Source organism: Anopheles ziemanni, chromosome 2 (genome assembly GCF_943734765.1).
Source record: "Anopheles ziemanni chromosome 2, idAnoZiCoDA_A2_x.2, whole genome shotgun sequence".
Lineage (NCBI taxonomy): Eukaryota > Metazoa > Arthropoda > Insecta > Diptera > Culicidae > Anopheles > Anopheles ziemanni.
Genome location: NC_080705.1, coordinates 86,597,190 through 86,620,693, shown reverse-complemented (window position 1 = coordinate 86,620,693; position 23,504 = coordinate 86,597,190). Strand labels below are relative to the sequence as shown.

The 23,504-nt window shown below is 41.6% G+C and overlaps 1 protein-coding gene and 1 pseudogene across 1 annotated transcript; both read right to left on the bottom strand.

Annotated features, from left to right (window-relative positions):
- Positions 1-1,699: 1,699 nt before the first annotated feature.
- Positions 1,700-2,773, bottom strand: LOC131294626 (putative nuclease HARBI1; annotated as a pseudogene).
- A 1,067-nt stretch (positions 2,774-3,840) lies between these two features.
- Positions 3,841-23,420, bottom strand: LOC131294625 (TBC1 domain family member 31). Its single transcript, XM_058322671.1, has 11 exons — positions 23,319-23,420; positions 23,134-23,253; positions 22,920-23,068; positions 21,685-22,823; positions 20,622-21,450; positions 20,211-20,579; positions 19,265-19,467; positions 18,806-19,021; positions 18,473-18,658; positions 18,334-18,402; positions 3,841-4,002 (listed from the first exon to the last, which is right to left on the bottom strand). Exons 1-11 carry the CDS (start codon positions 23,387-23,389, stop codon positions 3,841-3,843), a joined length of 3,513 nt encoding a protein of 1,170 aa, XP_058178654.1. The 5' UTR covers positions 23,390-23,420.
- Positions 23,421-23,504: the final 84 nt, after the last annotated feature.

Here is a 23,504-nt window from a genome sequence, read left to right as displayed (position 1 = left end):
AAAAAGCGTATTTTTCTTCCTAGTCGGTTGTTCCTATTATGGAGGTATGGTTCCTATAGTTGTGGTATCGTGTTCCTATAGTGGTGGTAGTACCAAAAACTTGAATATATTTTGACTATTACTTATTTTTGAAGCATATTTCAAACAGAACGGTAAAATACTCCTTGACCAATGCGTTGTCATTGAAAGGACTGTATTGTTTTACCGAAATATGTCCAATTTAAATTCATTAAAAAATGCTCAGAATATTACAGCTAAAATTATAGTATATGCTTTATAGCGTATCCTTCACCTGCTTTCTTTTTTCTTTCCTCTGCTTCTTCTGCTGAGCCTTCTCTCCAGTTCCGCATTGTTTATTTTGTAGAAACAGAATAAAATCACTAAATTTACCTGACTATGGTACCTATCGCGAACCAACTTAACAACCGGTCGATAAACATATCCACCGATATAATGACAGTAATGGCGGAATGGTATCGCAACGCATCAATTTTATCAACCCGTAAAAACGCGTGTACAATTGCCATGGCTACCGTACAAATCGTGGGGAAAAAATCGAGCAGTTGTTAAAAAAGTCTTTAATTTGCATCGCGAACGAAACATTTTTTTTTTTATCGACCGATATATTTAACTACTGCCTCAACCCATCCGATATACTGAAAAGAGCTGTTGACCGTGGAAAAATTTATTTAAAAAAATGTAAAAATGTTATTCTGTGTAAATTTTTCGCTTCTTATTATTTTTTAACCACTTTAGCCCATCAAAAAATTTATTTTTCTGGTAAAAATTTTTTTTTGTTTTAAAATTTGTTTTTTTATTTAACCGCCTACACGGGTAGTTTTTGTAGTTTTATATTCAAATAACAATTGATTGGATTGTCGTATCGGCATGAAACTTTTAGAATGCCTAGAAATAGTAATTTTCTATCGTTTTGTTAAAAAAAACGTTTATAAACAAATTTAAATAATTTTTATTTGCCGTTGTCGGTCGATACCCCTCAAACGTTCCGTATTTCTCGTACTTCCGACCAATTTTCATTTTATAGAGATGTCGGATCGATTTTAAATTTTCAGTGAAGATACTTGAAGGTGTTTTCCAAAATATTGTATAACTTTTATAATTTCAAAAATTCATTAACTATATTAATTTGAGGTTCCAAAAAATTTCAACGATATAAAAAAATGAGTATTTTTCTTTTGTACAGTTATGCATTGTGTTCCCTGTTCTTATAAATTCACGTATTTTGCACCACTACACCACTTCGCCTAAGACAAAGTTTTGTGATTGCCCAGTATTTTTCATTGGGGCGAAACTGTGGGAAATTTGGTTTTGGTACAAAATGAATCTTATTGGCCCTGTACCACTCTAAGACAACCTTAGAATAATGGCAGGTCAAAAACTTGGTAGAAAAAAGTACGAGAATGTATAAGAAAGAAATAGAAAAATAGAAATATTCGTTGCTTAATCATCCATGGTTTTAAAGGATAAGCAGAGTCCCCTAAACAACAATAAAAAAAATCATAAATATTGGGTACAAGAATGTCATATGTAAATAGACTAACCCAACAGCTTCATCGTTCGGTCACCACTGTTTCATTTTTCTTCTAAGTATGAAGATATTTGGCTTGTATTGTATTATCTACAAATAGGATCATTTGCCTGTGGTCACATATCTAGAAGATCATTATCAATAAGCATTTTATAAAGAAGTGTTAAATTTAATATTTACCATTAAAGCGTTTAAACTGTAAACCCCTTTTCTATTCAAATATTGAATTGAGATGTCGTAAAGTGCGACAATTCTGATGTGAGTTCCATCGGTGTACATCACTACACAAGGACAGGTAATTTTATATAAAAAATCTCCTGGCGTCTGCTTTTTCGTCGGCAGTCATATCCATGGTTATGAAATACGTTCCAACGCGGCTAGAGTTTGATCTAGCGTTTCAGAAAAAGTAGTTTGGGCAATTGCCATAGTAAAATCGTTACCAACACCTTGTTGGTACGACCCTTGTGCAAAAAATCGCAGTTTTGTTCTCAATTTTTCTTTCGCCGATAACCCACGTTTATGCTTATGCTAGTTCCACTTTGTCAAGGATTTCTTCAAACAGCCTCTTCGGAACTCGGTAATTGTTAATGAAGATGAAAAAGGAACATGTTAAAACAGTGGCAACGATTGTTGAGCCAATACGCTTACGTTTTATCCGATAATTCAAGCGGATCAAAATGCTTCTTCAATCGCCTACGGCAGGGGTGTCAAACATGCGGCCCGCGGGCCACATGCGGCCCGCAAGAACATTGGGTGCGGCCCGCGACCCCTTTGAAACATTACATCGAAAGAAAGAAGATAACAAATGCGGAGCAATAAGTTAGCTATTGTAATTATATACCTTTACTTTTCTAAAATCTTTACCAAAATACACAATAGTGTTGAACTGCAACATATATTTCAATAAACTTGATTTGAATTCGTTAAAATTTGGAAAACGATTGAGCAACAAACCCTCTCTTTTACTCAAAATTGGTAAATTTTATAAGAAGTAATATAATATGAAAAAATGTGAAAATGTAAAACTATTAAGATAAAACCACATTGATAACAACATATTTTCATCACTCCAATCAATTATATGGTTTGGCCCGCGAGCCTATTTTGGGAGAAAATGCGGCCCGCAAGGTGAAACGAGTTTGACATCACTGGCCTACGGTATGCTGCTAGATTTATCTCCTCTTCATTCTCCGCATCATTTAAAAAGAATAATGAATTTATCATTCTAATGTTTTGGATGCTTCACGAACAAAAATGCTTCTCGATACGATAGAAGTCGCACTAATTGTAACGTTGTTAAAAGTAAACAAACTCTAGGTTTCCATGGTAATTTGACAGACGGCGAAACTACTCGATAGGTATTTTTATGGGTTGTTATAATTTTACCGACTGCTCAGTTGAATACATTCGCGATACCAATTTGAGTAGATAAATTTATCGGTCGATATAATCAAACGGGTTGGTAAATTTTACCGACTGCTTTCGCGATAGGTACCTATATTGGCCAAAACCGGAATAAAAGTAAAATATACTTGTGAAAAAATCTATGGCTACTATAGGAACAACTTGGGTTTTTGTGCCTATAGTGGCACTATGGTAAAAACTATGAAAATATAATAAAATTAAGGTAAAATGCACTTATTTCGTGTAAATTAGTTATATTGGAGTACGTGAGTAGCGAAATCATATGGTTTTAATGATTTTGTAGTGATTTCTAGCCTTAAGGAAAACATGATATTCGTTATAAATTCTTAAGGAATGCAGCATGTTGGGACAACCTGTTTAGAAAATATGAATTTTGGAGCTTCTATATTACGGAATGAGATGGTTCATCTTTTTAACACTCCGCAGAAGATCAAAGAACATTTCATAGAAGAACAAATAACTCCATTGTATATATATCGGCGTAGAGCTAGGATTTTATTCCACTACAACCACTATTGGTACTAGCTCCACTATGGGTGCACTTACCCTAGTTGTTTCATCCTACTCTCATAAGAAAAATCCCAAAAATGTTATCCAACTAACTTAAGTTGCATCTTAAGTTTCCACTTCTAGCAGAAAGCCCATCAGAGTAGGCATTCATCCGTAACCCACACAATTGATTCGTAGATTGTATTTCAATCACGATCCACCAGATCCCTCGAGCTGTTACGATGGGAAACTTCACCTTGGGTCACAAACGACCACCCAGTAAAAAGCAGTTTTCTCATTACGCATATCCCCCGAGTTCGTTTGTAGATTTTTGGAAAAGCACGAAATTTCATCAGTGGTTGGCTTCCGACCGACTCTCACTCGCGCCCAAACTGTTGACAGTGATTTATTGCTAATGAAGTTGGAGAGCTGCTGGCCGAACCAATGGCGATCCATGCAGTTTCCCGGTAACATCCGGGACCGTTCGGGTTATTCCAATGGGAACGTGGAAGCTCCAACGACGGAACCAGCTGATGAAACTGTGGAATAGAAAGGAATCCAATATTACAAAAGCGCCTGAAAAATAGTGTTTTGCACTGGGAAGCTTCCATCGTCCAGTGTGTCAACAAATATCCTACAAGCTCCAAGGGTACCATTTTGAATTTCGCACAGGTAAGGCAGGCAACCACCAAAGGGAACGTCCATCAACCAGTGCACAACCGACCTATTCGTCGGCCCTAGCCTGGCTCATCCGGCTATTACAGCAAAGTGTTTCCGCCTCCGTCACGGGCCAGCAAGGCTTTGCATTATTGCACCTTGGAGGCAGTTGGCTTCGGTCGTTTAGAACCCTCCGAAGCCTACAGAAATCCTTTCCGAACGCCGGAAAATTGCAACGATGTAACGAGTCGCGGCAACGACATGAGATGTAGCAAACAAAAAAGGACCTCTTTCACAAGCCCACGTGCTCGACCTGGATACTGAGCGTAGCCAGAAAACCTGTGCAAGCTGAGACGGAGCAAATGTCCTTTTATATTTCAGCAGGCCAGACCGGAAAACGAAACCGAACCAATTTTTGTCCTTAACGATCACATTTTGGGTGCAAATTGAATTCCGTTTGCTGAATGTGTAATTGTTTTCCGCACGCATACAACAGACGCTACTTGCTTTCTGTTGTTGGTTTTTGCTCATTCCAGGGTGAGAAAATTTGTTTCGACTACGTAAAAAACAAATAGGAGCTCACGATTTTATAACTTTGATTCTTTTTAGTTGAGTTACTCGCACGGTTTTTGGTCAATGCTTATCATATTAAGAAATAACATGTTTGCTGCATAGATTTGTACCTCATGCTATTGTCTCCGTAGTTGAAATACAGAAAAACCACCAAATGATAGTCGTTAACAATATCGTGCAGCACAACATAACAAATAGGCAACAGCCTGGATGTTGGTTTTCCAGAACAGCCTGGACGTTGGTTTACCGATGAACGATTTTCTCATCGAAAAACTTGACACATAGTCAATATCGATCGAAGAATAACAAGAGGAATGGTGGATGTTCCCGGGTCCGGACACAACAATTCCAAACAAACCTCGTGTCGATTGAACGTTGCTGCTGAAAACTTATTTTCTAACTTTACGTCATTCAATGCCAATCATCGAACGAAGTAATCTCCAATCTAATCAACTCTGAAAAAGAGAACAAAATAACTTGCATCGACCTGGACATGTGCTGCAAATGATTGGAAACTAATTTCGATGCAGCTTCGTAAAATAACTCTCAAAACGTACTATTGTAGCAGCAAATGTTTACCGTACTTAATTACTGAGTAATTCAAATACTTTCGCCGTTACTCGATGAGTAATGGAAACTGATGGGTAGACTTTATCATATCCCTCTGTCCATTCTCTTCATCATTTCTTTCCATTCCCGAAACCGAATGCAATTCTATTCGATCCGTCTAAAACATGGAAAAGGGATCAACGAAAGGAGCACAATGGAGTGGGTCAAATGGAAAATGCTAACTAATGGTGAATTGGGGAGAAAATAGAGTTCAGCTTCATTGAACATTCGATTTGTGATCAGTAAAACAATCAACTAATCGCTACTGGATTTTCCGCACCGATTTCCCATCATTACACGGCTGGACGAACACAATTTTCTAAAGCTCCCACCACTCAATAGATTTACGAAACATCGTGACGTTTAGTGGTTTAAAATGTTTACATCCACTTATGGTATCACTTGCAAAGAGTTTTGATTTTATAATTTCTGCTTGTATTATCTATACATATCTGCGTTATTTGTTAGAGAAGTTGAAGAGTTTTCGATATAAATGCACTAAGCAATACCAAATTAATTATAACAGATTGTTTATTGTACCAACTAAAATAGCATTATGAACAAACTTTGATGGTAAATGTTGCATACCTTGTTTTTTTTCCTAGCTATGATTAAACTCACTTTGGAAATTCCATTGTGACTAAACATAGGATCAATGCAGCGTCTATTAGTAAGTTTCGCAAACATATGTGTGTGCACGTGTATGTGAGTGAGTGTCGGTGATAAAAACAGGAAACTGCTGTCGTAGTAAAGTTACTACTATCACATCCGAGACCGGGTGCCGGTATCGTTTAGCGTTGGCCCGAAGCCAACCCGGAAAGGCCAATAGCAAAATGACCTCTGTTCGGTGCAACAGAGTGTGAACTAAAACTTTCTCACTGACAAACACACACGCACACGTACGCACGCATGTAGAAAGCCACTTTCTTTGCTCTGCCACCGGGTCAACGGATCATCATCTTCGGTGTGTGGGTGCCCGGTGTAAGTTTTCCCGATAGTTTTTAAACTAAAAGAGTTGACCCCCTCCGACGATCAACGTTCCGGGGAGCGATTAAACTTGCTTTTCCGGTTCCAGGTCGAGGCCCGTATCTTCCGGTCCAGCGAACATGAACGGGACACGGAAGAAAAGCACAATGCGCCACCGTTTAAATCGAAGCGGAATTGAACCGTTCGGGATAAGATTATGAATAGGATCGGGACCGGAAGAGGCTAGGGTGGTGCAAACGTTCGATAACCCGACCATCTGGGGCCGATTTATGTAACCACTTTCCCGGTTCCGGGGAACTTTTTCCATGTTTTGGTAGGGTGTTTTTTTTTATCCTTCTTCCAGTACCTTCAATAATCATCCAGTGGCGAACCGATTTTGTCTGGCTGAGTTGCGTTTATAGGTCACCCTTTGGATGACAACCGCCTTTCCTTTGTTCTATAGAAAAACATGCATAGCCCATTCCTCCACACAGAACCGAGGGTGGCAAAGTTAGGTCGTAAATTGTTTTCACGGGACAAATATTACTTTAACTTTGTTGCGGTTTCTACGTGAGTACCAAGGAATTGCGTATCCACCCGTTTACAGACCGAAATGGGATTGAGGGGACCATTTCCGCATTCCGCAGTGCCATCGACCGGAATATAGATGACCTGATGGGGTCATAAAAGGGACAGTCACCGTCAACTGACCGGATGGCTGGAACTTAAATTTATTCAATCACCCTCATTACGGGAAAGAGAAAAGGGTCACCGAATGGAGGTCCTTGCAGGGAAAACTGACGTGCACTGTGTAAATCCAGAATGAAAGTGCATCAATCATATCCTTGGGGATACAATTAACATACGCTCAGGGTAGAAAGACACGTACGATGGGAAGTAAACCCCAACTCAAAGGTTATGCGCCACTCGACGCTAATAAAAAAATCCTTTTTCGAGCTGTTAGTAAAATAAGCTGCATTAAAGGATATTACTAGAGTCGCAAAGTTGGTACATCGGAAATCGGGTCCATATTACGCATGAATTGCATGGTACTTCTGGGAAGCCCGTACTCACCCACACATTCAGATACACACGTGTATTAGCCCTTTTCAGCAGGGCTATGTGAATAAATTATCAGCATTTGTGACTTTAATGAAAATAAATCACTTTATTAACAGTCAATCAGTTCCCAGTGGGAATGGAACAAATTTGTTTAATTGCTCGTTATCGTCCTCACACGATCCATTAATTGATCACATTTAAATTATTTTTTAATGTTGCTTGAATGTGTTGGTGTTTGTTTGAAAGGTTCTAGAGAAAAAAACATGCCCTGTGAGGAAATGTTACATCCATGGAAAAAAGTGTAGGATGTTACGAAGAAAAAATGCGACATGACTGCACACGTCCGTATTTTACATAGCAATAGTATTCTGAACCAGGTTAAATGGATTAGTTAAAATGTGGACCGGATTGCAAGGGGCAGCTAGCTCACTTTTACCTCATCCGTTATGCCATCAAGCCTGTACAACTCTGCAATCAATTTTTAATCCATCCACTAACTCGATAAGCTGACTGTCAAAATGTTCCATTTCGTGCTCGCTGATACGCTCGCTTGCAGGTTTGTTTTTATATCTTTGTTATTTCTATAACGTTCGAATAACCTCAAATGAAATTAGCTACGGCCCTGCCAATCAAGCCATTCAGTGAATTCCAACAGGGAAAAACGGGCGGAATACTGTGATCGAATTACAAAATAGTCTTAAAAATAACGAAAAAATCGATGCAGTCCGATAGGTTACGGTATGTGACAATAGAACAATAGGAATGTCTTTTTGGGACATTGGGAATGTGACATTCAACATTAAGAACATGTAATGTGGTGATATTACTTTTTATTTCATTAAAAAATTACGTAATTTTTTAAATTGCTCCACTCTCTGTCATTGTAACAATGTTGTTGAAATCTACTTTCCATCGGCTTTCGGGAAGTAAATTGGCTGGTGAAATCATATAACGCGATCGGAAGAGGGTATTTTTCAGACCAGAATCAATCGCTGTCTCGCGCGTGTTCAATCGTGCGTGAGCTGTTAGAGAGAAGGAACGAAGAAACAATAAAGAAAATAGATACGACAGTGATACAAATGGATATCCAAAGCATGGACAACATACATGGACATGGTTGGGAGCTTTCAGCTCCCAAGGGAGCCTTCCATTATTGGCCCACGAGGTCCAACAAAATGTTTCGAAAGAAAAACGCATCGAAACGAACGTCTTCCGGCTTCCGGCTTCCGGCTTCCTGGGTGCCATGTTTCGTACGTGTCGGGTCCGAGGGCTGGAATCCCGATTCCCCGTCACACGCACCAGCTGTGCACAATCGGTAAAATTTCTCACGGAATTCCCACCCACCCTGAACCAACAGGGGGGAGAAAATCTGACGAAGGATGGGTTGAGAGCACACGAACTGAGCTCTTCCCATCGCTTGCATCTTCTTCGTCCGGGTTGCTGGGAAAGAAATTGAATTTCCTTTTGGATTAATCTCAGACAGTAAATCTCGTTTTCCCAGTCGTGTTGTGCGGACGAGAAGATAAGTTTCACCATTGTTTCCGAAGGTCCCTGCTCGACTGACGGTAAGGAGCGATCCGGTAGAAGCAAGCTGAGCGAAGGAAAATAAACGACGGAAAACATCCGAAGGCCAACAGATAGTTCTGGGGATGGAGACTGGGAAGCGAAGCGGAAGATTCAGAGGACGCCTTGCGTAGAAATGCATCGAATCCTGAGGAATCCTTTTCCCGCGTGCTGCATCGAACAACCCAGAATGTGCCCATTCCCAGCGGTGCATCCAGCGAACAGGCATTTCAAAATACCCAACGTTTGGCTGAGACGATACATTATCCGCTTTTACATGATGGAAAACTTGGAACAGCCGACAAGTTGCATGAGAAATTTTCCATTATCCAATCAGCTCCTGCGACGGGTGGGAAAACCCCAGTAGGGACAACGATGGCCACGAAGAAGAATGCAATGATCAATCGTCTCGAAGCTCGTCGACGACTTCTCAGCTGCGTAGCGAGCCGCTTTCTCCACGGTGGTCCAATAGTAAGTGACGGAATTGATTGCAGTATAATGAAACGGAACGGTTGGAAAATGCACTTTGTCTTGGAGAGTGGGCCTCGCTTCCAATACACGCTTTTATTAAGATATTTCCCCGTTGGAGTTGCACTGACGCACCGGAGCGCCCAGCTGTCGCACAATCGACTCAATGGATGGAACCATCAAAGTTAAATCAATCAATCGTAGTACGAGTAGAAAAAGGGTTCATGAAATGGAAACCTCGCCTGGGTATGGTTCATTTATATTTCACTAGTTTACTCTATTCCCAGTCGATGTAGTGAGATATATCGCTAAGTGAGGGCGAACGAAGTGAGAGGAAAATAAATGGCTCTATATTAGAGATTACCCTAGTGCCTACTCAAACACATAGCACGTGTCGAGCTGAGGTGTTTTTGCATTGAAATGTATAGATGAACATGAACAGAATGCATTAAATTACAACGCCTTATTTGAAACTTGTTTTCGTAAAGCACCTTCGACACCCCGTTGCATGAGACTTTAATGTTATTTAATGTTTTTTAACATTATTTAATTTCAAAATGGCAAGTTCACCCTCGCGAAAAACCAATTTCCAATACGCGACAAAGTAACGCACATTTCCCGTTACAACAGAAAATGAGAAAGAAAAAGCAACATTGTTTTCCCTGCCAAGCGCTAATCCGGTAGCTTTACTCAGCATCAATATTGCCAATCGAAATGGCATATATATTTCCTCCTACAAATTTACCCAATTGCTCGAAGTTCAGGTTCCCGTTCCCCTTTCACCAGCAATTGAATTGGATCGTCACAACAACGACTTCTAGCAAAGCTTCGAGAAATGGCTAGTTCCAAGAGCTGGAATGTTTGTTCATCCTCGTGGATCTACCATCGAACGGAAGCGACGTCTTTTACATGCTTCGAGGCGGGTGTTCGGAAATAGTGGAAAATGAGTGTTCGGAAATAGCAGCTCAAAGTAGATTTATAAACAGGATTTGCTAGAGAACTTTCTAAAAGGTACCATGCACCGTAACTGAAAAGACCATTTCCCGAGTCTCGAGGCATGTGATAGCTTCTCGTTCCCATTATAAATGAGATAATTAAACTCACACCTCCCCGTTTTAGCACCCACTTTATTGCCACTCATGTGAAGCTTAATTATCATCATCACCATCGGTTAGGTTTGGTTGAGTAAATATTGATTTTTGAAAACAGAAATTAATTAAATCTGAACTAGAGCATGCAAGCTTTAGAGCAGCAAAAACCCCCTAAAACACGCACGACCGTTGAACCAAGGATCTGTTTACGTAAGATCCATTGTATTTTTTAATTGCTCCAACCAAAATTTACCAATGAAGACTTGTTTTTCCAACAACTCCAGCTTTCTGAAAATTTTCCATAGAGACTTTTCGACTTTAACACGCGCGAAGCTTGAAAATGTTCCGAGAAAACTAGCTTTGCTTAAGCAAATGTTTACTTATGCTCATAACGGCTTCGCCATCCCGCTGGAGCTATCCATCTTAACCGGATCAACCAAACTCTGGCTCAACCAAGGGATGAATATGGTACCTTGGGTGCGTCCGTGCCAAAAAACAATATGCAAACGTATCGTGCGGAACTTGCCATGGATAAACACATTCAATTTAACTTCTACCGCCCGCGCCCGTACACAACCAACCGCGCAACAAAGAACTTGCGATGGCGTGCCTTCAAACAAGCTTGTTTACAAGCGCAAAAACCATTTGCATATCGGCTGCAGGCGAACAAAAGGGCACAGGAAGGAAGGAAAGTGATCTGGTAGCTCGGGCGGTTCGGGAAAGTCAATGGTTGTAAGCGGTAAGTAAACACGTGTATGCTTTATAAGATGTGCCAACAGTACTGCTGGCATGTGAGCAAGGATACGCCGGATAGAACAATGTGCAAAATGTGCAAAAACAATTAAGAAATACATTCAAACGATAATCTATAATAAACATGGAGGGAAAAAGAAAAGACGGTTTGACAAACTCATGCTCATCAACGCAGATATTTTATCATCCACGCTGATCAAAAATAATGTTAAGCAATGTTTCAGTATTAAATAGACATAACTTACGGATCATCAGACTGCTTTTAAATTAAACCTCGCGCAACAGTACAGCATGAACTTTCTTTGATCTTTGAAATTAGCTAATAATGATGTATTAAAAATTTCAATAAAATGAATTAAGATTTCTTTTTTTTGCATTGAAATGAAGCAGTACGCCAGGGAAACTAATTAAACCTGAACCCAAAAAAGACAATTAAGAATGAACCCTGCATACCACACTTCATTAAAAAACATGTTTGACAACCTGTCCTTTTGTTTTTGCAGCCTGCGGAATCCCCAAGTAATCTTACGGAACGCATTTAAACGAAGGCAACTATATTACAACACCCTGAACATCAAACACAATAACCTCACGGCGCCAACGCCTAAATCAATCCCTGTTTATTTTATCCCTGTTCTAACACGATTTATTTTGCATTTTCGGCAATGTTCATCCCGTGGGAAGATGATATTAAACCGAATCCGACGCACGCCATCTGCTCCGGGTAGAACCGAAAACGCCTACATACTGAAAATTCCAACCCAAACCTTCATCATCCAGGCAACACCCGGGACCGGTGGTCCCAGTAGCACGATGAAAGGAAAATCGACGCTAGAATTTGATTGGCTCATCCTGGATTACTAAAACAGACAAGCGGAAAGACAGCAAACATTGGATTTCTATTTGTTGCATTGGTGACGATGGCTTAGGACTATTTCGTTCGATTGAGACATCTTTGATCTGACGGCAAGCGTAACGCACATTCCAGTCAATTGTCAGTGTACTGGTTGTATTATTTTTTCAGGATGCGTCAAGTTATTTATCTTTTTATAATTTATTTGTATTGTTTTGGTATCTATACGTTGATCTTTTTGATCGTTGATGACACAAGAGTTATATAAAAATTTATTATATAACTTTGTTCATTGCAGTGACTGTCTATTACAATGTCATGAGCTTAAAACATTAAAACATTTTGCCACTTCATGTGGAACACTGTAAAAGAAGCCAGAGAAGCATATTCTTCTACATAGCCTGCAATCAACGAGAAGCCAGCTAAAACAGATAAGATTAAAATGCTACCAATTAGTGCTATTCTTTTTTCGGTCTCAAGAAACCCTCGATAGAGATAACTTTCAACTGTCACACAAGTTATGCCTGGAAGGAAGAAAAGGATTTTCAAATGGAGTTAATTGGTTTTTGGTACTTTTATGGTCTGACTATTTCCAAGTTTTTTACCATCAGACACTCCTGTGTAGGTAATTTACAGGTACACTCACACTCGGTGCGCCATTTTCAGCCGGTCTTCCACGAAATAAGTCATAATCCCTGTCGTAATGGAAGTAGTACAGAAGTCCGTAAGTATGGTTTTTGACTGGCTCAAGTACTTAAAATGGCACTTATAGTTACAAAGGAGCCAACGAGTCGAATCTCACACCCTTGGTTAGCTAATATGTTGTTAAAAGTGCTCAGTTTTTTCCATAGTAGAAAAAAAACCCTTGTAACTTGAAACGCGTGGCATAAAATGTGACTCAGTAGCAAAACGATTCATGCAAACAATTTTAAACCGTAAGCTAAAAGTGCAGATAAACTTTTTTTCCGTTACACAGAAAGAAGATACAAAGCGGTCTCGATGCCGGGTTTTCTTGTCGGGCTTTTCTAATTAAACTTAACAGTATGTAAGATCGAATTTTTAATTTACGTATCCTTTTCACTTGGCGTAAAGTACTGGGCGCCTCCATTACGGTTAGTATTTTTGTGAAGGGAGGAAATTAAATAAAATCATTATACCACAAATCATTTGAAAATAGCTATTTCACACCACATTGCGCATATATAAGTCTTATACTGTGATTTTATATCATACCATCTGAGATTTGGTTTGAAAAAGTCATCCTCTGATTTTTTCCACCCGCCACAAAAACATGGTTTTGGAGAAAAAAGTAAATAAAAGTCGTGCTGGTGCAGCCGTACTCAAGCAGCGAGCAAACTTCACGGAAGGATGTAGGAGAAAAACTAAAAATGTAGCAACCATTACCGCCACCGTTGGGATTTTATCACTCATAATTAAACGCCAGCTGAATACACCCGAAAATACCACCGAACGAAGCGCATGCCATACCAGCTCCTAGGGACTACAGGACGAGGCGGGTTTGAAATTTCGGCAAATTTCCCTCTTTCACTGCTCCATTGCTGAGGTTTTTCGTTTTATTTTCTTTCGGCACAAATAGCTAGGGTGACTGAACTATCCGCTAACTAGTCGGTAGCCCACGGACTAGCGTGGCCCAAACTTGTGATTTATGGTGTATTTTTCTTACAACTTTTTTTCCACCTAGCATGGCCATTTCGTTTTTTCTCTACTATCCATGCTCAAAGGGAAGAAAAGTTACATGTTGCAAACTGTGTCCGAAATTTCCGTAGCTCGAACAAGGAACGGGTGGATGGCAAACATTTTTTTATCCTTGCTACAACCACCTTCAACATCGTGATTAATTGGCCGACAAGTTTGAGAGTAAATCGCACATAATTAGGCAAACTTCAAACCACACGACCCACGAGCATGGGCACATTTCGCCAGCATTCGGCGGGATGGCATCCGGTCGAGTCTCGATCGGTCAAGGCAAACTTATTCGCCAAGTGCAAAGGGTAAACCATAAAAAATAAATTCCTCGCTCATAAGCTAGAAGCACCTTTCGGATGTCGTGATGTAGGACTGCAATAAAAAAAAGCGCAACGTCAGGTAAGCTTTACTCAATGCTCGCTCAATTAGTAATATTCAAAGCAATGGGGCAAAGGAGCTGTTTATTGAAGTGGTTTAAAAGTTTCAAACGTGCCGAGGATTTGAAATGTCGTAAACCGCTCCAAACATCCTCGCACTGAGGTCGTTAGTGACCGGTACGGTAATTGCAGTGCATGCATCGTGTTCAAACTGTGAAGCAAAAGTTGCATCGTCTTCTTGAGGTTCATTAAAAGCATTCACTGTCAATTTTGTTGGCTTATGACTTTGCGAGCTTTTTTGACGCCCTTAATACGTTAGTTTGTAGATTGGCGAAATGTGTTGCACAACGAATGTGCTACAAGGAAAGATTGATGGTTTTTTCATGTGATAGAAAAATCGGGTTCGGATCTCTCTTGAGACTAAGTGACTGAAAACACTGATTCATCATCCAAGTACGTAGTCCAAATAAGTCTAGTTGCGCATTATTAAGTAACCAGGACCAAAGATTATCTTTACTCCAAATAAGAAGACGAATGACCAAATTAGGTCATTAGGTCAAATAAATAATTTAATTTGTCAAGTATTTTGTCAACGGTACATTTTCCATCCAAAAGGACTCTACTCTCTTTCCTTCTAATTGCTGTGTTTGTTCCTATTTCCATTCGTTATGTTTTACAGAACGGAATTGGGTACATACGAATATCTTGAAAAACGCCACATTACCATACCGGTGTTGATCCCAGACCAGCTCATCTTGCTTACGAAACGTTTCAGCATCATTCCTTCGTGGTGGATGCAAACCCGCTCCATCTTCGGCTTTTTCCTATCTAACGACAACAACACAAGCACGAGGTGAAATGCATCCCATCCTTTGGGGAGGAAAGGATTGCACTGCCAATATTTGTCCCTTTTGTGTACATGTTGTTTTCCATTACGAACCAGTGGCTTCCTTCCCACGGGAACGAAAACCATTTTCCTTGAAACGGGCGTCGACAACATCGACATTGAGCTGTTCGTGTTTTGCATATAAATCGATTATTTTATTACAAAATACTGCTATAAATTTTACGATAATGTGGCAGTGATTAGCGCTTACAATTTCGCTCGCCTCCGGTTCACATGCCTGCCACTTTGGGCTTCGAGTTCGGGTTCTTCTTCATTCAACGGACGCCTGCACTAGCCACTGATAGGACAACGAGCGTAACGCTTCCATAGTTTCCTCCAGAGAGAGAACTTTCAACCCATTCAAGCTATTGGTGGCCACGATTTGCATAATATTTTGCCGTTTGGTGCAAACTGTGCCACCATTAATGCTAATATTTTGCATCGCGAGTAGAGCCAAACACTTTGTGTCCGTGTTTGGCTTGAATTTAGTCGTAAACCGGCAAACATTCAAAGAGAATTGGGCTTGATTCAGGAAAAGATTCGATTTGGCAAAACGAAATCTACACAATGGTGATGGATGAAATCTAGGTTCAATTGGAAGTGATGAATTGAAAAATAAAATTAGGCTTACTTTTGACAAACAAAACAAGAAACCAGTTGATTCCTGAAAAATATCCGACAACAACAATCCTTGAAACCACAACCCTCCAAGGTCGGCGGGAACTAAGCAGCTTACGGCCATTTGCATTGTCATCAGGCTGGGTGTTTCGTATGCATGGCGCTGTCTTTCTGATTGGCAATCCGCTTATCACTGGACAGGATCATTTTATCGGAAGTCCAGCGGTTTTGAAACCGGAAACGACCAAAGTGACAGACGCTATGCCTGGTATTAGACTCTCCCGAGGGCGAACACACGGAATTGCAAATGATGAAGAACTCCTTGAGGGAACGGATTTTCTCGAACAAGCTCACCCAGGTGATATGCTTCATTCATTATGCATAGCTTTTATTGCATTAATCAGTTTGTTTGAGTAGCAATGAATTTTTAGTCCCACATGTGAACAGAACACTTTCATTTCACCACTGTCCACAACGTTCTGGAGGGAACGGTTTTATAATCTAATCTTATAGTGGCTGTGTTTCACTGATTCATCGCAATATTTTCCGCAGATATGTTTCGTGATACGGTCATCATTAAACATATGTTTTGAAGTTAGGTTAAATAATTGTAATTTGAATGTCGTTATTGACAATTTTGTTATGAAATATTACAAATTTTGGTACTCAAACGATCTAATTTATGTAATGCGTTTGATTTAAATTAATTCAACATTTAGTGTCAAATTTTTCATTCCTCTATATTAAACAAAACTTCACCCCGAGTGTGAGAGTATGAAAGTAAAATCATTTGCTGGTCATTGCATGGAAAAAAGAGAGACTAAATTGAAAAGAATTGATCAATAGATTAATCCCAAACGGCAGGAATTGTGTAATTTTCTTGCATCTCAATATAGAACTTTTTTGCATCCCGTTGACTCAACCACATCCCGAAACATATTGTTACATTGTCAACCAGAAGCGAAGAGAAGGAGAAAAACAATGTTATTACACCAAACAGAATAGCATCCCCGCAGAGCTTTCATCCGTACAAATCCAACCAAACAGAATCATTCCCATCAGCAGGTATGGCACGATAGAACTGCGTGGCTCTAACGATATTAAATTACGTGATTGAAGTTCAAATGGGAAATTCACAAGCAGCATCTGTTAGCACGTAACCAGCACCGTGAGAACATGGGAGGAAGGTGTTGAAAATGGGCGATGTCACCAACCGGATGCCCGGGTGATGCATAAAACAACACAGAGCAGAAAAAAACAACATATTACGCAGGCTCTTTTTCCATCACGCTTCGTTTCTAGTGTCCATCTGCATGGTACGGTTGCTATGGTAATAATGGTAGCTATAGCAACCACTTTTTCAATGTTTACAATCGCTCCTAGGGACACGGGTATACTACGCCGGAAGAGGAAACTAAACTCGCTGCTCTCCGGTTGATGACAACTGGTGAATGAATCTCGAAAAAGAGCACACCTTCGTGTGATAAATGGCTACAGAAACAGCATGGTAAAATACGTGGCTATTGCAACAATTTTCATCCTAACGAAAAAATATCTACAGCAAAAACATAAAGCAGGCATCAGCTGCCAGCTACCACCATCCCATTATCTCCTAGGCAGCAATGTTCGAATAGATGCAAGGGGTTTTTTTGATGACAAATTCTACGAACATTACGGACAGCTTGGGCCAGTTTCTTCATCCACGTGCAAGGTATAAATCATCAGCTGAAATGTGATGCAAATATTTCAACCATTTACCACCCCGTTGTGAGCAAATCGTGTGCAAGGATTTATTTCTGAAAACCACCGCACGAAGACAGAAAAAGATGGGAGGAAAACACAGTTTGACTTTCAAAGAAGGAAAGAAAAACTGAAGGAAAAATATCGTAGGAAAGTCACTGAAACTCCTGCTGAAGCTATAAAATGGCTGCTCCGCATAGTCGTAATGGTAAATGTCACCTTCGGTACATCCATTGACCAGCGTGATGGGAAAAAATGGATTGGGGAAAAAGTACAAGGAAAAACACACACTATCTCGGGTTCCGGGAGTAAAAGTCAAACCAATCGTCTGACTGCACCAGTAACACCGAAAGCGCAACGACGGGAATATGGACCAGATCATGGACCATTCGAACTCGGCGTGCAATAAATCTCTATTGTTGGATGATACATTCACTGCGCAACCTCATTCGCAGCACATGCTTTGTCCAACCGGTTCCAGATTCCGTTTTCTCAGGCCACCTTCGCCACTCTCTTGTGAGCTTATCCGTATGGGCGAAGGATCTGCCACCAGCAAGCGGGAAAACGATGAAATATGAGTAACATAATACTTGCAGTCAGACAGTGAGCCATTGGCTGGAATTACATTGCATTTTTCATTGTTTTCCGTGCACCCAGTGTTCGTTTCTTGGTATCATGTGAGTTACAGGCTGGAAGAAGCCCAATGATCACATCATCTGGAACTGGATATCGTTAACGTCTCGGGATGAGCTAGTGGGTGGAACAATCCTTCACCGGATAAAGCTATCCAATAAAACGTTTTTTATTAGAAAAGTTTGTTTCAATCTATAATAATAAAAGAACCGAATGAAACAGTTTTTGTTTTTATTATCAATACGAAAAATATATTATCGATGGTTTAACATTTAGATGGTTAAGTTAGAAAGTCATTTTCATTTTGTCCTTACAGAATCATTTTTCAATCGTTGCAAAACCTTCACTTGTTCTTCCATATGCTGGATCGCATCTTTGTAGAGCTAGAGTCAGAATGAGAAATAAAAAAAATCTTGATCGAACACCTCATAGTGCCGAGCGTAGCTTACACACCTTGACCTGACTGGTAACGGCGTGTATTGGACGTGATTCCGCAGTTTGTTGCAGCTTGACTGGATGATTGCGCACCTTCGATGGATATCGTTCGTTGCTGGCCACCGATGCCACTTTCCGGAGCTCCGTTACCGTACGGTATGTATACTCATTGCTTCCAGTGGGCATCCCTAGGGAAGAATATGTCTAAAACAACGCCAAAGAAACCGTAGTTTTATTCTTCTTTCGAACAAAAATTGACAACACTGTCTTATAACGATCAGGTTTCGGAAACTAATAAGCAAACAATATGAAACACCCTAACAAAGTAGGCGCCTCGATACGATCCCTTACCCGATCGATTTCGTCGTAGAGCTTCTGTTTCTGCACAGCCAGCTGCTCCAGTGCCTGCTGGTAGCGTGGGTGGTCCGATCGACGATACCCGTCGGAAGTCGCACTCCCCAATGCCGGCGGCGGCACCGTTTCGCTCCGGTAGCGAGCCAGCAATTCCAGCTCCTTCAACTTGATGTCCTCCTCAGCGAACAGCAAATCCGTCTCCTCGCGTTGTCGCTGGAGTCATTTAGAGTCAGCACAAACAGAACGAAGATTGCGATAGCCAAAACAGAACAGGGTTCAGCGAACGAAATGCAACCGGAATCGAAAAAACGGCGATCAACCCGAACGAAGCGCACCGAAAGGAAATGAATGAAAATTCAATTTTAAAACCGTACCCAACCACGCATTCGTTCACAATACTCCTTAGGACCTACAAACACTCTGTCATATTCAACAATTTCTTCTATCTTTACTTACCTCCCGCTGGAGCTTCTTTAGCAAACCTTCTAGCTCACGTTCACGAACCGTGGCATCGTTGATAAGATTGGCATTGTGTAGATCGAACGATAGTTCACTCTCCCGCTCGCGAAGCTGCTTCCGGTGCAGCAGCAATAATTTCCGTTGCATTTCGATCCGTTCTTCCTCCCGGCTGATGGCCTCCTCAAAGTTTTGCTCCACTTCTGCGGGTGGTTGGTGGGAGGAAAAAAGGTTTTTTATGCATCTTTTATCCTTGTGGTATGTTTAATAACTGTATGTATTTCACAAGAGATTTTAAATTTCAAGTGAATATTCATTAGAAAGTAACAAAATTAAAGGTCATGCCCAACACTGGTGTTCTAAACTAAGTATTTCTACTACTACTATCTAACTATCTAAAATACGTAAACAATTTTAAACATGTTATAAAACCTCAACGGTGTATGAAAAAAATAAAGCTTCGAAATGATCGCTGTTTCTCATGTTACAAAAACTAGAATAAACAAAAGTGCAACCAACTTTTTTAGAGCACAGAGTGAAATGCATGACGCCATAGCCAAACACACTCTCAATAAGCCTCTTATTTCATGCCATCGCGCATACGGGAGTCACATTAGGTGGTTCCATTTTAAAAAGTACTTCGCCAACCCCAATTTAATACCATTAAAAAGTAGCCAGCGGCCTGGCGATACAAGAGCACTTTACCGCTAGCAAACAGACTGAGTGAACCGCTGATTGGCCCGTTGATGGATACTAAAAAGGACAAGTGACACATCATAAGAGGATTGCCAACGATCTATTTTCTGCCCGCTATGTCACATTCAATCTGTGCCTGCAGATTGATTCGACTTTCCCATAACGCCACACAAAAAAGAAATACTGGAACTCATATGAACGAGTACAAGAAACTTCGACCCTCCAGTGTTGCAATTATCCGTTAACTTACTCTTGACGCGCTGCTCGTGCTCCTGCCGAATCAGATTATTCACCATACGATCCTTGAGAGAGTGTTCGAGCTTTTCCAGTTCGATGATTTTCACCTCCAGCCGCCGATGCTCCGCCTGTAGCGCATTCGTCTCGGTACACCGGACATCGGTGAGAGTTTTCGGGAAGTTGCAAAAGTTCACGTATCCCTCGGTCGCGCTGGACGAAGGCCAATACACGTCCATCGATGTTCCACCCTCGGATGAGGGAGTCTCGCGTCTCGGTCGTGTGAAATCGATAGCATTATTACCTGCACTGTGGTAAACCGTACGCCCAGAAGTTCCACTGTCGATGAGCGTTTCTCTCTGCATCGCCGCGCAAGGGTAGGGAGCTCGGCTAGGGCCATCGCTTTCCTCAAGCATCCTCCGCTCACCGCTGAGAGGGACGAATGATTTAAAGTAATTCCTCGGATGGATGGCATCGGGGCAGCGTTCCATTAGATCGTACGCACGCCGTACAACGCGTCGCACGTCAACCGAAGACGATTGATGGAAGAAGTTGGTGATGGATTCCTCATTCATCGATGGCGTTCCGGTCCCCGTGCCGCTGCAAGTGCCCATGAGAGCACCACGATGGACGGCGTTGTAGGCCGCAATTAGGAACACCGGAAAGTACGGTTCGTTCGAGAGCACATGATCCCACAGGCAGGCCCATCGGTCGGCCAAGAAGCACCGGGAGAAGGCCGTCTCCATCAGGGGCAACGTATAGGCCCGGGATGCAATACTGTGGCTGCGGTAGAAACTCATCAGCCGGGGTTCGAACTCGGCCAGCACATTTTCGACCATCGCCAAGTAGTTCCACGGTTCCAACGGGGCGAACTCGAACCACAGCTGACATTGATTCAGCAGAACCGTGGCGACGGTTTCGAAAGCCACAAGGGCATCGTTGGGATGCTGGCGCACGAACGGGAATACAAAGTATGGCAGGTAATCGATAAGCCCAAACACGGGGCACCAGTGGGCCAGACAGGATACGATTTTTTTCACATTACGAACCGTGCGCGAATCCTGCGAAGGGAACCGTCGTTCGTCGAGACTAGCGACGCATGGATGGTGGCCCCGTTGCAATAGCGCACCGAAGCTTTCTGCATCGGATGGCAGCTCCAGTAGAGTGCGCCAGATGGTTGGCCGGTGTTTTGCCGGATATTCGCCATATTCCTTCACGATCGGAAGAAGCCGTTCCTTCGGTAACGTTTTTGCTATCTAATGGAGAGAACGGATACAAAATTGAATTTAAAAAAGGAGTTCTAGTTTATCTTCCCAACTTTGTCCGGATATTTTAGCTAGCGAGGCCAGGAAGCCAGGCAATAGGGAACGAAAACAATTAGCGCAACCATACTTCTCGAAACATAATTAGAGGATGCAATTAATTATACGCAAAAAACACGGAATAAACTGAAAGGGCCATAGTATGGGGGTCCATTTTCACCTGCTTACCTCCGAATGGATGGCATCCATTTGACGTTCAATTTTAACTTTTTGCCGGTTTCCACCGCCTGTACCCGAAAGTGTTACCGACGAGGACGACGACGTTGCTGAGCCGATAAGTAAATTTTTGCCGTAGTAATTTGGATGCGATCGGCCGGTAACACCTGGGGCCAGTTTTCCCGTGCCCGGAAGTATACCCACACTGACCGCTGGGCTAGCAGTGTTCGACTGCAAATAAGCGTCTAAATTGTGCAGCAATACCTCGCCACTCGTAAGCACATTCGCAAGCATTCGCCCGTTGGGAGCTGGACAAAATTTATAGCATTTACTCTTTCCTGACCGGAGCGCTCGATTGCGCATGGCCAGGGGGAACAGTGTGGGTGGGTGTTTACGGTTGCATTGGCCGAAATTCAGCAGCACTAAATCATTATCAACGGTTTGTGCAACGAGTGCAATCGATACCAAAGGATAGGGCCTTTGGAGGGAGCCGGTGGTACTACTCGATGCGATCGGAAGGAATGCATACCGCGTGATAAACAAATTGGAAAATGCAACCACGCGGCATACGAGCCATGATTCGAGAGCCAAAAAAGCCAACGAATTGTTGCTGCACAGTAGCGCATAGTAACGGCCGTCTGCGGAAACTTGTGCCGCCTTTATGAATCCATTAGGGGAATCCTCCGTAATACGTTTTATCACACGACCCATTTTATCTGCATCTGATACGCGGGCAGCAGATACATCACCACCAGCAGCATTAACCGTAGGCTCAAATTCGATCATTTGTGCTGAAGTATTCTTAAGGTAAAGCCCGATAAGGCGAGTCACGTTCAGTTCTTTGATAAGTGTGAAGTTAATCCGGTACGCTTTGATAATACCGCTGGCACTGTAACTAATTAGGGATGGTCCGTTTGGCCCGGAGAACCAGTGCCACTCTTTCAGCTGCACCGCACTATGCGACGTAAACCCGTAGTTCAGGCTAGAAACTTCCGTAAACCCATCAGCTTGATACACTTTGGCACATTGCTGACCGTTTACTAGCAAATACCGAGAGTTGGTCATATTGTCACATTTTTGAGGCTTCAAATGTGGATTGAATGGAACAGGGTCAGGGGATTGTGTGAGACCTAGGACGCTTGCCGGAAGTGCTTTTATTTTCACCGTGGGTTGTTTTTCGTCTAAAAAGATAAAAAAGAGTAGGCATTAGGAAACAAGTGAAACCCGTTACCATGCAACTGAACTACCTATGTCTACGACGTATACCATTCCCTCCTTATTGGCACACGCTACCAAATTACCACCAGAAAGTCCTTCAATCACGGTTATTTTTTTAAGCTTCTCCAATAGTAGCCAATATTTTTGACCAATTAAATCAAAAACGAAAACATTCTCCCTGTCGATGTATAAATATGTTATTAATAAACAGCCCATAACAAATGCATTTGTTTATATGCATACCTGTGATCGACAGCAATCAACCGCTCATTATTGGCACTGAATCCAGCCGCTGTGAACCGTATTCGGAGGATGATGCCATCGCTGTTGTTATCGACCGTGTGATGGATGTTCAGTAAGATGCTACGGAAAAGAAAGATTGAAGTTATCAATCTAGCACGATCTAGAACGAAGTGGAAGAAACCTACTCATCGCAGGCTGAACTAAATTTAAACCCGGCTTTCCCGTGTTTCACGACACTGCTTATATTTACTGCCATATCATCAAACTTAACCCGTATGATGCACAAATTTCTTCGTGTAAACCTGCGTCTCTAGGTGAAGCTGCACTGTTTACATTCTCTATTCCCACGTTCGTCCAAGCGTTGACCGCCA

Excerpts from the sequence above, each read along its gene's own strand:
- LOC131294625 (XM_058322671.1), bottom strand. The coding sequence starts at position 23,389 with ATGGCAGTAAATATAAGCAGTGTCGTGAAACACGGGAAAGCCGGGTTT. Across the intron at positions 18,659-18,805 it reads TCTACGACGAAATCGATCGG|ACATATTCTTCCCTAGGGAT; the intron begins GTAAGGGATCGT and ends GCGTTGTTTTAG. Across the intron at positions 4,003-18,333 it reads AACGATTGAAAAATGATTCT|TTTCATCAGCTGGTTCCGTC; the intron begins GTAAGGACAAAA and ends TCTATTCCACAG.